The 17,203-nt window shown below is 36.6% G+C and overlaps 1 protein-coding gene across 4 annotated transcripts in view; it reads left to right on the top strand.

The window, feature by feature from the left end:
- The window catches only part of UBR3 (ubiquitin protein ligase E3 component n-recognin 3), a 101,450-nt gene that overhangs the window by 16,799 nt on the left and 67,448 nt on the right, over positions 1 to 17,203 (top strand). For all 4 annotated transcript variants that reach the window (XM_064434503.1, XM_064434504.1, XM_064434507.1 and 1 more), the window contains exons 6-12: positions 614 to 680; positions 4,428 to 4,558; positions 9,835 to 10,063; positions 13,196 to 13,375; positions 14,076 to 14,209; positions 16,415 to 16,501; positions 17,109 to 17,174. In XM_064434503.1, the coding sequence (XP_064290573.1) occupies positions 614 to 680; positions 4,428 to 4,558; positions 9,835 to 10,063; positions 13,196 to 13,375; positions 14,076 to 14,209; positions 16,415 to 16,501; positions 17,109 to 17,174 (894 nt within the window). The remainder of the gene's footprint in view (positions 1 to 613; positions 681 to 4,427; positions 4,559 to 9,834; positions 10,064 to 13,195; positions 13,376 to 14,075; positions 14,210 to 16,414; positions 16,502 to 17,108; positions 17,175 to 17,203) is intronic.

The raw sequence follows: 17,203 nt of genomic DNA, 5'->3' as shown, positions 1-17,203 counted from the left end.
TTGTGGAGTACCTTGAAAGCTTCAGATGACAAGTGCCTGTGTAAAATGTTTCTGTTATTCTGTAGGGAACAAGCAGTTAGAATTGGCCTCTTAAAGGTGTCAAAACACTTTATTCAAAAATACATCTTTATACAAAAATGCATCAAAAGTTTATATTGATTAGAAAGTATATAGCTAATTATATAAAGTTGCCAACTTTGATACACAATATGTTGGCTGGTGTTTTTTCTGTGAAACAAAACCCAACAAAACCTACAGTGCATAAGGTAAAATCTTAGACGTGTAAAGGTTAGAAATTGTATAGTGTTAAACTTTTGTAGCAATCAGTTTTAGAAATCAAAGCAACTGACCTTAAAAAATAAATGAAATAAATGTGAATTATAAGGCTGCCTGTAGGGGGAAAAAGACAATTAAAAAAGTTGTTTTTCTCTAAAAGGTTGCACACAATGCGTGATTCATTTAAACAGTAGAAGTGTTTTTCTTGTAAGAATATATTGAAGGCTTCTGTGTTTTAGTTTAGTAGTTAAACCAGAATTTTGAGAGCTTACCATCTCTTGGCAGTAAGTTTCTAAGTATATGATTGTCAATGTTTAAAACTCTTCCTCTACCCCAGGAGGACCAGGATGGTAGCCAAGGTGTGGGAAAGCGCAAGAGGGTGAAACTAAGCAGCACCACCAAAGGTATTTATAAAGTACTGATTTCAGTTATCATGTTTGCTTTATGTTTGTCTTAAAAATATCCAGGGATACTCAATTCACTTCCCAAGCACTGTAGTGCTGCATGTGACAGCTGTTAAACATAACAAAGTCTAAAAATGAGTAGCAAGTGAAAATGTGGTAATTGGCAGGTTCGATTTCCCTTGAGTGAGTACCTCTGTCTGGGACTCTGACCATTTTGTCACCTCTGTGTTGTAAGCTGACCTCCAAAAATTCATTCAGTTTACACTGTGTGCCTATGAAGGCAGCAATATAGCTTTACAAAACAGGTGTTTGATGTATTTGTTCTTAGCAATTTTATTTTATTGTGCCACTGTGCAGTATGATTGTGTTTGCAGCCAGGCAAGAATGGTTCTCCCTGGTTCTGGTTGGTCTTTTTGTAGTGTTTATTAATGTTTAAGATTAAATACTTGAATGCCTCCATTATTTTTCTAGCTTGAAATTGGTCCCTTTTGCAGTTTCTAGTCTAACACGAGTAGCATTGAGGTCAGTGGAAGTTTTAATTCAAGAATAACCATAGGCTAGACAAGGTAGTTCTATCTTATGCTTGACATGTTCCTGTGCTAAAAAGTGTTTAATAATATTGAAATATTATTGTTAAATAAAGACGACTTTTTTGGTTGGTTTGTTGTTTTTTTTTATGAATGTGAGGAGACTGATATAGGAAGTGCAAAGGATTGAAAGCCTTGAGAAAAGAATATTTGGGTAGAGGAATTGTGGTGAAAGTTGGAATAAAGTTTCTGCAAGGTCTCTGGAATGAAGGTTTGGAGCCTGAGTTTTAAATGCAGAGGTTCATGAATCAGTGAAATAGTATGATGTGAGGAGTATGGGAAAGTAAGATTGACTGTTTCTAGTGTTTCCACATTGAAGGAAAAATGATGAGGAAGCTGAAAAAACAGAGAACTAAATGTTCTGGCCACAGTGTTGTTTAGAGGTGATCTTAAAAATGGTGTGAGAAAGATTGTGGTAGAGATGTGGAAGAGGCAGTGGTTTTGGAGAATGCAGGAAATAGAGGCATCCAAGGAAAGTTCTCTTACTTGTATTTAAGAGGCTGTTAGCTTGTCTAAAAGATGAATTAGAGTCAGGTAACATGAGAAAAAATGCTGGTGTTCTGATGCATAATAACTAATTAGGGAAAGAGGCAGGGAGGAAGCCCAGATTTAGAAGCTTCCTGATCAGAAAACCAGTATCAACAGTGGCATTTCAGGATAAGTGATACGTGAATTCCACATTTCATTTTCCCCCAGGATTGTAGTCTTCCCCCTCTGAGGCATCCCAACATGGACTATGATCATGATGTTGATAGCTCCTAATATCTGCCCCAGAGGAGGGAGTCTGCCAAAGGGGGAAGGGTAAGTATCTGTTTTTATTAAATATCAAATAGTTTTCTGAAGTTTTCAGTATTCATATTTTATGTCCAATAGGGTATAAAATAAGAGTATGAAAAGAAAATTTTGGAAAACTGAGTATTGAATAAAAACAGATTTACCTTTTCCATATAAGCAAACTCCCTATCCCTTTCTAGCTCTGCAGTAGTACTGTCTTCATCCAGGGTTATATACTGGGGGTACATTGGAATGCTGTCTTATATTCCAGAGAGATATTTGCAACACTCTCTGATGTGTTTTGTGGCACAAAGAAAGATTAAAATATTTCTCTAAAGAAAGTACAGTTTTTAAGCTGAGGTTCACTCATACAGGGCTGTATGAGAATTTTTTTTTACTCTGTTTTAAAACTTCATCCTGCATCCATCTGAAATACCAGATTTTTTTTAAACCTAGGGGCACTATTTTTTAAAAAATTTAAAATCTAGTCATGCTTTTCAGAAGAGTGGGAGCATTAGCCCCATCATTCTTGACAAATTTTCCAGGTTTGGTAAGAGCATTCTGCCTACTCAAATTGTGTAGCAGGTGTAAGCAGATGTGTATTGTTGTGTCCCTGCCTGAAACTGCTGCATGAAGTATTGGATATGCACTGTTCACCTATGCTGTGTGTCAGAGAAAGCTGCACGCTCAGTGGCAGATGCAGTGCTGTGTCCTCACCTTGCCTGGTGTTCTCACTCAGCAGCATTTGGCATGTACCTAAACTTGTGTTCTCTGTTCTGTGGGCAGAGGACTTCAGTCTTGCATGGTCACCAAGCTTTTGTGGGCAGTCAAATCACATGTGCAGCTTTATAACAAGAGCTGAGGAAGAGAACATAAATGAGCATCATATGTTTGTTGCTGTAGGTGATATGTAACACCTTACAAAATAGTTTAATATTTATTCATATTACAAAATATTATAATATTTTAATATATTTTATGATTCTGTGAAGATAATGTTTTATATCAATGCTTGTCAAATATATTGAGTAAAACTTTTTTTTTTTGTGACTTGCTTAAGTCTTGAGGAGAACCTAAAATTTAAGTCTGGGCAAATTGATTACTTGCCTGGGGAGCTCTCACACTTGGTAATGGTGGAAAATTGAGGTAATTCCTGCTTAGGAAGAACACAAATGTCTGTGTTGCCTAGAACAGGCACAAAGCTATCCAGTGCAGTCTCTAAAGCTGTCACACTTCAATGAAGACGTGAGTCTTGAAGGCCAGATGATGTTCAGTGTAAATGCTTTTGGATGTGTGCAGATGGGAGCACTTCATGCACTGCTGTTGGACTGTGTGATTTCGTGAGGAGTTATGTATCCTCAGGTGTAGTTGATTTCTAGGTGTAGAGAATTAGTAGTATTATTACTTTATTCTTTAGTCCTCATATGTTACTGGAGTGAACACCACCTGTTGTAGTTGTAAAGCATAAATAATCAGCCTCTTGAAAAATGATAATGAAGAGTCTTTATATTTTAGTTTTTTAAAAACAGAGTTAATATGATTTATGCTCTATCAAGTGATCATTTAATGCAGTTTTTTCTAGCAAAGGTCAGATTACAGCTTTGCAATCAGGAAACTGATCTGCTTGAAAACACAGCTGACAAAATGGAAAGGTCCTGGACTTGATTCCTATGTGGTCCCCCACAGGGATCTACTATCAGTATGAGTAAAGGGGCAGAGTGAATGGGCAGAAAAGGGGAAAGATGAGACTGTCTCTCCTGCTGCCATCAGGAGCTAGTGCCTCCTGATTATCTGGTTATGGTAATTTTTGTGTTAAAAAACCCCAGCAAACAACTTAGTGGTTGGCCAATCAGTTCATGTACTGCTTTGAAAGTAAGAATAAAGGATACATTATTGCTTCTATTTATTTTGTTTAGAGCTTGGTAAAGTGTTGTTTAGGTAATAGAATTCATCACTTAATCATAAATTGTGTTTTGTTGTTTTGGTATTTTAACTTCAGTTAAGTAGTAGTCTGCAGTGTTTCCTTTGGTTAAGTGGCTGTGTAAATATTGTGCAATTTGCTGTCATGCATTATAATCAGTGCAGCTGTTATGGTAAGGTGATGTGATTCAATGCAATCAATGAAGATTGTGCTCTGTGGTAGAATTGTACTGAAAACTTTCACTGGCTTCTCTGGGAGGTGCTTTTTATAGTTACAGACCCTGACACTCTGCAGTATTGGTGATCTTCATTTTCCCAGTGTTTAAAAAGAAATTATTTACAGAATGAATTAAGATGTTTTTAAATTTTTGTTCCTGTATTTTTATATGAGTGCAACCACACTATTATTGTTCTTAGTTTTAACACTTACTGCATTACACATGCCCTGCTTCAACTTTTTATGCAGATCAGTCTATCATGGATGTTTTGAAGCATAAATGTTTTCTAGAAGAATTATTATTTTGGACAATAAAATATGAGTTTCCACAGAAGATGGTGACATTCTTACTCAACATGCTACCAGATCAAGATTATAAGGTACTTGGCCTTACTTCATTTAAATCTAAGTGTCTTTTTATATTCCCATACTTAGTGTGTATTATCCCTTGCATGACACCATGTATGCTTATGTTTGAGTAATAAGCAGTAAAATAATACATCTCTTTTACCTCGTCTTGAGTATTTTATAAGGAGTTCCTAAGTGTTTAGTATTTGAAAACCAATGTGGATAAAACAAGATGGATAAATCTGGAGCAGCACTACTAATTTTGATTTCATTATTTATTTTCCATTTTGTCTGTTAGTGCATGTTTGCATGTGTTGGATTTTGTTTCATTTTATTTTACTTTGTAAATTGTTTTTTATCACTTAAAAGATGTGGATCAGCACTGTATGATTCTGTAGTGTGTATGATTAGGGAATAATTGCTGTGATTTCATTCCTGTTTCAGTTATTGTAGTAGACAGTGGTTTTCCCACACAGGCCATTACAGTGTGAGTGTTCTTGCTGCAGCTATGCCCTAGGTGATTTTGGCAGCCTTCCAGGTGCTTCCTTACAGAGTTTTGCAGTTGTCCCTATGAAGTATCTCCTGGCCCAGAGTTGTGGAGACTGGATGTCATCTTCCTGTTTTAAATCTTGGTGTGCAGCCAGGTTTGGTTGTTTGCTCCACATGTTCCCAAGACCTAGTATACATAGCAATCAGGCTTAACATTTTGCTCTGATCATGTCATACCCTTGAGCCATGTAAATATTTTGGACCTTCTCAATGCCTGCTGGGAGGACAAATCAAGAAATTCTCAAGTCCGGGCATGCAGATTCCTTCAAAAATGTCTGCTTATAATGGGATAACCCTGTATTTGTGCCCCCATCAAACCTTGCTGCATCAAAAGAAGGGACATGAAGATTGCTTGCAAGGAAGAAAAAACAAGGATATGGGCCTTGAGCACTACTGTGTCCATCTCAAGATACCATTTTGATTTGGGATACCAGCGTAGATTCGTCTTGGTCTTAGATTCAGCTAATACATGAGGAGACATTAGGACTTCTTAACTGATGATCCATGGCTATGAAGCTTGAATTCTTCTTGATATTTGGACACACACATGGACATCCAGTTCTCCTGATCCATTGCCAGCTAAATTCCTGCCTGTAAAAACACCCAGCTGCTAGCAGCATGCAAAAGAATCTGGTAAGTGTTCCCGTGTTTCCCTTACAATTGTACCATGTAATAACATCAGCTTCTAATGATTGTGGGATCTTTCTTCCTTTGACAATGAGCCATAGTCTTCAGTGACTTTCTTTATTTTATTCATTCTCTTTCTTCACTCAGAACAGAGATCATGGTTTTGATTGGTCTCTCTACTGACTGCCACCTTTAACAGGAAATAGTCCATTTTCTACCCACCAATACTGCATGCTCAGATTGAAAGGTTTTTATAAACTCTTTTGGTTGGTTGGTTTTTTTGTTGAGAATTTCATACTGTTTTTCATTAAACAGTTAATTCCTATGTTAAAGCTTTAGTAGAAGCACAAATACCAAGTGTTCAAAAATTTTTTAGAATCTGTGTTTAATTATTGTGATTGTCTAAATGGCATTTTTAAGTAGTAAGGAAACTCAGAGCAGAAAATATATCACATAGGGAGGCAGTAAACTATTTTTTTGCAAGATATGTTTGCTTTGTTGCAAAACTGTCAATGCTGCATGAATTTTAAACATGTTTATGAGGCCTGTGGTTAATTTACAAGGAGTGGCTCTGCCTTTTACATGGAAAAGAGAGAATTTAGCATTTTGGGATGAGTTAGAAGAATGTTTTATCTTACATGCTTCCATTTAGCTTTTTTGAAAGAAAAGCTTGTTTCCTGATTAATCATACTGCATTCTCAAACAACAGCAATACCTCTAGGGATTTAAACTCTTCCAAACGATCTCTCAGCTTTCTGCTACTTTCTCTCATCCCACCTACACTACATGTACTGTTCTAATTTTTTCTGTATCTGCTGTTGTGCAATTTATCTGATTCTTTGTGAGGTGATTTAGCTCATTAAATCAGCAGAACTCTGCTAGGTTGGATTCCTAATAAACTGAGGGAAGTGGCTGGACACAGAGCGCAGAGCTGGCTATCTGTATGTGCTTTGAAATTGTTGAAATCTCTGACCTCCAGCATAAGCATATGGGAACCCATCATTGCCCTGTGTAGCAGTCACTGAACCACTAGCAATCTCAGTTACACAGATTTTTTTTTTGAAATAGGAAAACAAACTTCCCTTTAAGGATTCCCAGTACTGAAAAGAGATGTTGAAAGGGGTGGGCTAAAACCCTGGGTTTACTAGCTCTTCCCTCTCTCCCCACTTTGGCAAATGAGAGAGATAGCACAACAAAAAGTGTGGTCTTTGCCTTACAGATTTGTGCTTGAGGCATCCCTTCCATCACTCTCTGACATTTGAAGCTTGGAAGACTTACAAGTGAAGAAAAAGAAAGCAGAAGAAAAATTTATTGAAGCTTCTAAGAAATTAAAGGTGTTATGGTGTGCACAAGAGGAAAAACAAAAGGCCCGAGAAAGAGAATTTCATGTGACCAAGGAGAAGGCAAAGAATGGCTTGGCAGTAAACAGGAAGATGGTGGAAGATTGTAAATCATCCAAGAGCAGAGCCTTGCTGAAATCTTGCTGAAAAATGCAAAAGCATCTGGTGGACATAATGAACCAACAAACAATTAACAGAAATGCTGTGCTGTGTCAGGCACCTCCCATAATAACTCTTGGGGCAGCTATTACAGCAATTGAACTTCACTAACTCCTGGATATGCTGTTCTACAAATTCTGTAGAACAGTTTTTCTATTGGAACCTTAATTGTAGTGCAGCATTCAGATGGCAGAAATACTTTCTGTCTTAGCATTGAGAATATAAACATGGGAGATGTAAGTTCTAACTGAAGCATGGGGTTGTTGTTAGTCTCCAAAGAGTTCTGGAATTGAAGTTGAGTGGTCACCAAGAGGAAAGGCTAGCTGAAAAAAATTAACTTTGTTTTTCTATAGGTTGAAATTGAAAAGCTGCTCAAGATCATAGAGAATATGTCAGTGAAGATAATTAGATGCACAGAAAGCATGTCTGTCTTAGGAACCATTTCTTGCAGGAGGTTGGAAGCTGAGTGTTTGGAAACATGTTATGGCAGAAATTGCACTCTTGCTGCATTCTATATTTTTCCTTATTTGTGTATATATCTTTGGCCACTGAAAGCAAGGATATGTGGATGGACTGGCTTGGCCTACTATGGCTGGTTTTATGTACTGACTGCAGTTTACCACAGTATTTCAGCTTCTTAACTTCTGGAATGAGTTCAGTTTATTCCTCTCAAAATTGGAAAGGGTTGTATTTGTTTGTTTAACATGCAAGTGAATGTAGGAGTAAAGCTTCTGTCTTTCCTTTAGTTAAGTGTTTTACAGAATCTCTACCATTATACTGTAGTGAGGGCAAATTTACAGTACTTTCAAAAGTTCATTATTGTAAACAAGTGAGGCACAAAAAATTTTGATGCATGCCAATATAAACTAAAGAAAAAAAAACCTCAAAATTTGTCCTTAAAGAAGGACCTTTTTTTTTGCAGTCAACTTGAATTGAGCGTGCTGTGTAAAACAAGTAAAACAGTTTCTTCATCACAGAACTGAAAAATCCTTTTTAAACATAATACAGTGTGAAGAAGTAATACATAAATAAAATATACTCTATTACTAGCAGTGTTAATGTCCTAACTTCTTAAAATACCTCCTACATAATTTCTGTCTGAGGCTTAATGTGAATTAGTGTGTAATTAATATTAGTGTGAATTTCTTGATGATAAGTGCTAATGCCAATGATGAAAGTTGTTTCAAGCCTTTAGCTTAAAGGGAATTATGTGATGGGAATATCTGTAATATCAGAATGATATTGTATTAACTTTGCTCAAGTGTTGAGAATACGTTGTGCCAAAAACACCTTAGGTGAAAACAGTGACCATTGCTGGGTGCCATATGTGGAACCTACTTTCAGTTATTGTACAGGTTTCCAGCACTGCGGGCCGGGTATGGGAAGGCAAGTTAAGTATTCTTGCAGTGTTTCCTGCAGTGATATCCCCATTCTCACCCTGGTTCAGTTTCTTGCATCAGCAACTTTATCTTTGGGGATAATTGGGGAGAAGCAGTTGCTGTACCTAACAGCAGAATTAGGTCATCATATTTTTGGAGGTATTTTTTAGGTGATAATAACATGATAGTGCCATAATAAAAATATGGGAGCACTGAATCTAAGGCAGATCAAATACTGATCTGTATATGGTCTGACAAAAGCATGGCTACTGAGTGTGGTTTTAAAATTTCTAATTTTATGCTTATGAAAGATTAATATTTCCAGAAGGAATAGGCAAGGGATTTTTAGACTTTGGATTTTTATCACTACACAGCTTGTCATCTTACTAAGCCAAGCAAGTCCAGATGGTGTTAATTCAGAACCTAAAGTACTAAGTGAGAAGTGATTTCAAAGCTAGCAGATATGTTCATGTATGTGCACTGAAAAGGTTGATTTATAATGCATTTTGAGGCTAATGGAGTGGAATACAGAACTGTACTAAGATTTATATATTTTTTTATATATATATATATATATATATATGTACAATGCATTTAAATAAGAATCTGGTTAAAAAAACACTAACAGCTGTATGAAGAATAATAAAGCTGCATAATTAATTTAGTTATTGAGGGAAAAGCACTGAAGATTTATGTAAAAAGTATAGGATGCTATGACAGTAGAAATGAAAATCAGTGTAGAAATGTCTTGCTTGAAAATGAATTAAAACCTTACTTCATGGTTAGAAATTAAAACCTTACTTCATGCTTAGATGGCTGCAAGTGATAAGGCAGCTTTATAAGGCACTACTAAACTAATTGTTCATAGTGTATCATTTTAGGATGTCCTGTTGTAAGATGTACAAATTTAGGATAATTAATTATTAGAACTTTACTGTTTTCATGGGCATGCTGAGACATATTCCTTGTTTGAACATTTCTGGGTTGGCTTTCTTTAGTGTGGAAAGTATAGAATGAGAAGACTAGATTCTGGGGAAAGGTGATAAAATTAGCAGCTGAAGATACCCCTCCCTATAAATAGGTCTTTCATTTGGTCTGTTTCTAGAAAGCAGTCATCACTTTTGGTTTGTCATAGCAACCGGTGTTTCCCAGGGTATGTTGATTGTACATTCATAAAGGAATATTTTGTAATGAAAGCAAGCTATAAATTTTGTATGATGCTTATTAATGTCAACATTTCTTTATAATTTTCAGATTGCTTTTACAAAAACATTTGTTCAGCATTATGCTTTTATTATGAAAACACTGAAGAAAAGCCATGAATCAGACACCATGTCTAATAGAATTGTGCATATCAGTGTTCAGTTGTTCAGCAATGAAGAACTAGCACGCCAAGTAACAGAAGAATGCCAACTGCTGGATATTATGGTCACTGTTCTGTTGTACATGATGGAAAGCTGCCTTATTAAAAGTGAATTGCAAGGTAGGTTTAGTTGTTTGTTTCTTTACATGAGTAATAAATTAATTATAGAGCAAATTTAATCTTTCTTTGGTGGTCAGTCTACCCTTCTGATGCCTTTCCAAAAGTGTACTGGATCTAGAAATATATGGTAGAGGATGAGTCTCAAAATTCCCTGGAAATACAAAGGTAGTTATCAGGAGTGATACTAATATTTTATCCTTTGAGTTGTATGGGTTTTTTTAGGAACGTTACATGGTTTAGAATGCAGGCTATTACCTTGCTAGTACTTAATTTGTTCTGTGAAGTGCATAAGCAACTATTTGAATGAAAAAGTTGTATACACAAATTGAGACCTGTATGAATTTAAAAAATATTTTCAAAGAATTTCACAAGCTATTTGTGGTATTTAAAATGGTTTTAATCTTTAAAACTTGTGATTGCCTTGATATAATTAGAGGAGAATAATTTAATAATTTGTCAATATAGCAATTTGATCAATCTTTTGTTTGATAAAGTGGCAGTTTGAATTTGTGCTATTGTAGATTGCATAACTTCTTTAGTGAAAACAGCTGTTCTATTTTCACCCTCCTTGTTTTACCTGTTCTTATATGAAACTGGCACAATTAATCTTTCTGACTTCTGTCATTCACACTTTTATGTGCCTAGCAGACTGGAGACCTCTCAGCCCTCTTCATCCTAGTTTGAATCTGAAAATAGCCCCTAGACAGGCTGAGTGCTGCTGATAAATAAGTATCACTTCTGCATGAAATAGAATTTTTTTTCCCCAAAGTATCCTTGTCTCAGAGTCCAGTCTATGTATAGCCTAAACCAAAATGACTGTGCAGAAATGGGAAATCCTCACTCATCTAGCTATCAGGAGTGCCCTCATTCAGCAGCACTTCAATATGAAAATTTTTTCTGTTGCCCTACATACACTGCTTTACAATATTAAAAAGAAAATGCTGAATATTTAGCAGTTTGTATATCAGGTGATTTTTGCTAAATTAATGCCATATTGGTGGAAAGTAATTTAAAACTATTTCTAAGCATCTCTTGAATGTTACTTTTTGGTCAGTATGGGATGTTGCTAGCATGGTGGTAAGGTTCTGTAATGGATCAGAATTGCAGTACAGCAGAAAAAGGCTGTGACTATGATTAGTCATTTTCTGAAGAATCTTCCTGGTAATTAATGGATGTAAATTGGAGCTGGTAAGCTAAAAAATTGTTAGATATATTTGTGATAGATGTGTGAGAAAAGAGCAGTTATTCTACTGTTCTATTACTCTTTTCCCGGCACCAGTGATTTCTCTAAGCTAAGTTACCATTATAGAATCTTTCATGTTTGTTGTTGAGTCCAGCAGTAAACTAGTACTGCCAAGTCCACCTCTGGGATATGTCTGGCTCTTTTTAGTGTTTTCACAACATTTCCCCCTCACTGCTTTATATATAAGGGGTTGGGCATACTGTAAATGGACAGAAAAAAAATAATGAAATTTGTTATTGTGGTTTGCCCTCTCATGTTCTCAGTGGCCTTCTTTTGCAGGTCTTTGGGCTTGTATCTTGGTTTAGTTCAAGTTATCTTTTATAATGCTGGAAATAGTGAGAAGTCTATGCTGGTGAAATAAATTAAGAAGAATTTTGTTTGTGCAGCTACTGTAAGCAATAGATTTTTTGGTATCTGAATGAGACAAAATTTACAAATCCAGCCAATGGATAGGCAGAGAAAGCATGTTTGAAAGGAGCAAGGAAAACATGGAGCAGAACTTGTGTGAGTCACAGCATATTTAATTTGCATTGCTCACAGAACCTAACTGTCTTTGGAACAGCTGACAGCTGTTTAAAATGTACAGGACAAACTGTTTTAATGAAACAGTTGGCCTCTGTTGATACCAACTTTATAAGTGTTACTAACTCAGCTTACCTCTCTCACACCTAGTGTGAAAGGATGAGGGGTAGAAAGAGATGCAGGTAATAAAACTGGCTCCCTAAGGAGATTTATGTCCATATGTTCTTAGAGAATTTTTTCCTCTCTATCAGCACTTTCCTCCTAATGAACTTTATATGGGAAAAGGATTTTATTTATAGCCCCAAGGAAAACATTTTGGTAATGGTTTATCCTTTGAAAATCTCAAAGTGACTTTGCATTAACCCTGGCTTGTGGAGTACTGTGAATAAGAGGCAATGCCAGTGTCCATTTGAAGTAACTTTGCATTTGTCTAATCTATACTGGAATAGATGTAATTGTTGGTCCTTTGCAAAATCCTTCAGCAGATTCAGTCAGAGATGCTACCCTGTTCTTGGACAGACCAAAGAGAACCACTCTGCATAGAGTTTTACCTCACCATCCAGTGACTGGAGTCTCTTAATAAGTGTCTTTTTTTCTGTCCTTCTTTCTGTGGAAGTAGGGTATTAACTGACATGGGTACTGGAAGTTGTTTCACTTGGATCGTGAATCCAGAACCAATTATGTTTCCCTTCTGATCTTTCTAGGATTCCCTCTTATGAAGAGAAAACAAAGAAATTTATTTGGCAGGTGGAGAGGATGAACTTCTGCGATTTGGGGTGGGAGGGAAAGAAATCCACCCCCTGCCTTTCATTTCTTATCCTCTTCTAGGAGCCTTCTCCTGTTCTAGTCTTGGACAGGCTGCATAACCCCTCTCTCTGTCCCAAATTCAGAGTGGAAATGTTTTGCTCTGCCTTTTTCAGATTCAACTTGCCAGTGTAGGTTTTGATCACCAGATTTCTTCCTGAATACTGTAAGGTACCTTGCTCACTGGGGTTATGTCAAATTCAAAGTAGGATTCAGGTGTTTGTAATAGGAGTTGTATTGTTTGGTTTTTTAATAAATAAAAGTGTTGGAAGAGCCATAGCTGTGATAGTTTTCCTAATGTGCTACTTTCCAGAGGTTGTGCTACTGTTCAAAGTTTAGGTGACTCTTGCTAAATGGGATCTGTGTAGGTCAGTCCATGATGAAAAAACAGCCTCAGGTACCATGAAAGAACCGTTTTAGTTTTCTGCAGTTTTCTCTGTGTGTCTGACCCCAGCATTACAGTACATCCTAATGGATATTTTTGCGTCCTTTTGTAACTTTATTAATAAATGAAATAAATTTTTCTTCTCCTTTTGTTTTGTTTTTTTCTTTTTTAAATCTAGATGAAGAGAATAGTTTACATGTTGTGGTGAATTGCGGGGAAGCACTACTGAAGAATAATACTTACTGGCCCCTAGTTAGTGATTTTATAAACATACTTTCACACCAAAGTGTGGCAAAGAAATTTTTGGAAGATCATGGTCTTTTGGTAACATGGATGAATTTTGTATCATTTTTTCAAGGTATGTGACTTTCAATCAGTACTAATACAAGGGTATTAAGACAGATAGTGTTCACTGTAGCAAAATCCCTACAATGCTGTATGTATATATTTAATCTAGTAGTATTCCCCCAAGATTGTATTTCTTGAAGAGAACAGTATATTCTAGAAAACAGATTACAAATATTATCTAATGGATCTTTTTCTTGTGTAAAGTAGTTGAAGAGCAGTCACGTCACACTTAGTCGACTGAGATCTGTGGTGCAAGAATTCTGAGGCTGTACTTAAAGTGCAGATCACAACTGTAAACCCAACTGTTTTACTGGTGAAGTTCTAAATTTAATTATACAGGAAATTAATCTCATAAATCTGGATATTTTTGTAAGTGTTGCTGTAAATATAATTTTTTCATTATAAAAAATAATATTTTAAGATGGTGTATCTCAATGCTGATAAATGTTTTGCTTAGAAAGAGGACCAGCATTCATATGTTCTAATTGACTGAGTAACATTCAAAGTGGAAGTTCATGTTCCCTGAACAGCAAGGACTGCAGTTATTAGCCAGTCTTTTATCTTTTCTGGTATATTTCTGTTCAAACTTTGTTTTATCAAATATTCTTCCACTAGATGAAATAGATTCTTACACTTTGTGGAGTTGTTTTAGAGGTGTGTAAATGCACAATGTAAATGTGGGTTATATAACTCTGCTTAAATCTTTGAAGGTATGAATTTAAATAAACGGGAGTTAAACGAGCACGTGGAGTTTGAATCACAGACATACTATGCTGCCTTTGCTGCTGAGCTGGAAGCCTGTGCCCAGCCAATGTGGGGTCTGCTGTCACACTGCAAAGTTAGGGTAAGGCAAACATTTCCCTGTCATGAGTCTTGGTTTTATTCATGACTTATTCTAGAATTCTCAAACCTGAAAAAGCTGTCTTTTGTGTTTGAAAATACTTTGGTCTGGCTGTATTTTTTCTATTTAAATAACATAAAACTGCAGTCAACTCAGATTCTCTGCATAATGAGTGTAGAATTCATGCTTGTAAATAATTTGTTGTCTCCAATACTGGGACTACAAGTTCAGGGTGTGTGCAGTCATTTCATACGACTGTACATATGGAATAACTTCTAATCTAATGAAGAACTTGATAAATGTCTCTGAGTCATCTTGCCTTTGTTCAGTGGGAACAGAGATACATATATAAGTCATCCTAATGTGATTCTAATGTTGGCTGTGTCTGTGAATAGACACTTCATTATGATGGGAGATGGAGTCATTCATGGGTTTTTGTGCTTCTTTCAATTTGAGGTGAAAACTCTTGGGTTCTGATGTCAAATGGTCTCCAAACTAGAGCAAAGACTTGTTGCTTTTTGCTAGACGGTAAATTATATTAAGTTACAGCAAAAATAGAATCCATTAGCTTTTAGGAATACTTAACATATGAAAAAATACTTTTTATTGTTTTTCTGTGAAATTAATACTTGTATTTGAAATTAGCTTATTAAGATAATTATGTGTCAGTGAGACAGTACAGACTGGATTGAACTGCACACTGAGAAACTGCGCAAGCAGTCCATGTGATTTTAGAATAGTTTGAATCACGCAGTTGTAAAAGTCTTTCTGTGATGTAAATTACACTGATACATTGTGAATTTGTTCATTTATAAGTCTATATTGGTTTTTGAAAACCGAGTTGCAGCTTCTGGCTGTTTGAAGTGTTCCTTTCATTTTTGCTTAGGGATGGGATGTTCTTTTATTTAAGGCCGTGCTCCTCCACCAGTTGTCTTGTCAGTCATGTCTTCAGCCACGTGAACCTTTGGGTCATTATCAGTAAATCTGAAAATGTTAAAGAAATTTCTTAGCTTAGTTGTTGTACTTAGTGAAACCTGGTGGGTTGGAAGCTCATGTCTCACAGGATAGGGAAAGCCAGCAGAGCCAGTCCTTCATAGAGTGTGGAGCAACAGGATGGGAGCGTGGCTGTTGTGCGAAAAGGCACCTGACTGAAATAGTTGCCGCTTGCACAACTTTTGGCTGGCCTGAGCACTGCTGCCTTTTGCATGAGAAGTGTGTCATTGGATATCCTGAGAGTGTGAGGCAAGTCTGGACTCTGTGTTTAGGGGGAAGTGAAGATTAAAGGGAAAATCTGTTAAGAACAGAGGCTTTGTAAGTTCTGCTGATCACAGAACAATTTGGTTTAGCTTCTTTTCTGCTTTTTTGTCTTGCACATGACTGCTCCTCTCCTGGAAGGCAATGTACAGCTCTAGTCCTGAAACATGATTTAACCTGAAATATAGTGTAGTTTTATGGCATTGTTACACAGCTATATCATACAATCATGACAAGGTTTGCTTACCATTGAAATCTATGCAGTACTGTGGTATCATATCATTTAGGGTGTCTTGCGTTAGCCAGCTGTAAGGACCTTTTAAGTAGATAGAACTTGTAGGCCATTAGCTATTCTTTTTGGTTACATAGAAAGACTTTCTTTTATGCTTACAGCTCTAAATTACGGCTAAAAGTAAATGGATAAATTAAACAACAGTAGGCACTGGAACCACCTAGATAGTGAGTCCAGTGAGGAGCAGCTGAGGGAGCTGGGGTTGTTTAGCCTGGAGAAGAGAAGGCTCAGGGGTGACCTTATCATTCTCTATAACTCCTTGTAAGGACGGTGTAGCCAGGTGCAAGTTTGCCTCTTCTCACAGGTAACCAGCAACAGGACAAGAGAAAATTATATCAAGCTGCAGCAAGAAGAGGTTCAGGTTGGGCAATAGCAAGAATTTCTTAGTGGAAAGAGTGGTTAAGCATTGGAGTGGCTATCCAGGAGTAGTGGAGTCGCAATCCCTGAAAGTGTTTAAGAAACAACTGGACCTGGCACTTGGTATTGTGCTTTAGTTGACAACGTATTGTTCAGTCAATGATCTTGGAGGTCTTTTCCAACTTCAGTGTTTCTGTGTACTGTAAAAATATTCTTGAAATAATTGTATTTACTTGTAGTAGGAAAACAATGGCACTTAAAACTGTTTTGGCTCATAAGAGTGTGCTGGTTTCTCTTAACTGCAGGAAACACAAGAATACACACGCAATGTTGTCAGATACTGCCTTGAAGCACTTCAAGACTGGTTTGATGCTATCAACTTTGTAGATGAGGTAAATATCCTTAGTGAATTTAAGCAAAGCACTGTGAAAATCTGGTTAAATTTAAAAGGTGATACACGTCCTACACCCAACCCCCTCTCCTTAATTTAAGTGACTATTCAAGCTAGTGATCAAAAAAGGATTGCCTTGCTGAAATTAGAGTTTGTACTTAATACTTACGATGTTATGTCCTAGGACCCTTTTTCTTCTGTAGTCTTAGTGATTTAGATTTGCTGGTGCAAGCTTAAGCTGTGAGTTTTAAAGCAGTGTTATGGATACACTACTGTTGTGCTTTATGAAGAGCCAAATGAAGTAGGGGCAAAACAGAAGTCTTCTTCTGCTTTGGCAATTGGGGAGCAGCTTTACCACTTGGCAAGCAATATTTAGTCAACTCAGAGTGCCATTAGCTTCTGGAGACTCAGTAAGAGAGAAACTCCCTGTCTGAGGTTTCGGAAACTTATGAATAATCAGAAAGATAGGGGAATGAAGTACTGCTCTGTTAGTGGAGGGTAAGTCTGTCAAATGAAGACGTATAAGATATATAGGTGGTTGTGCCAAAGATACTTGTATGTTTGTTTTTCTCAATATATTATATTAAATACCTTTATTTTACTTTCAGCCAGCACCTAACCAAGTTACTTTTCATTTGCCACTGCACCGTTACTTTGCCATGTTTTTAAGTAAGGTAAGCACATGTTGTAGTTTCACAGAAGA

This window comes from Passer domesticus, chromosome 10, assembly GCF_036417665.1.
Source record: "Passer domesticus isolate bPasDom1 chromosome 10, bPasDom1.hap1, whole genome shotgun sequence".
Taxonomy (NCBI): domain Eukaryota; kingdom Metazoa; phylum Chordata; class Aves; order Passeriformes; family Passeridae; genus Passer; species Passer domesticus.
The sequence above is the reverse complement of the archived record's forward strand: the minus strand, read 5'-3'. Positions and strand labels throughout refer to the sequence as shown.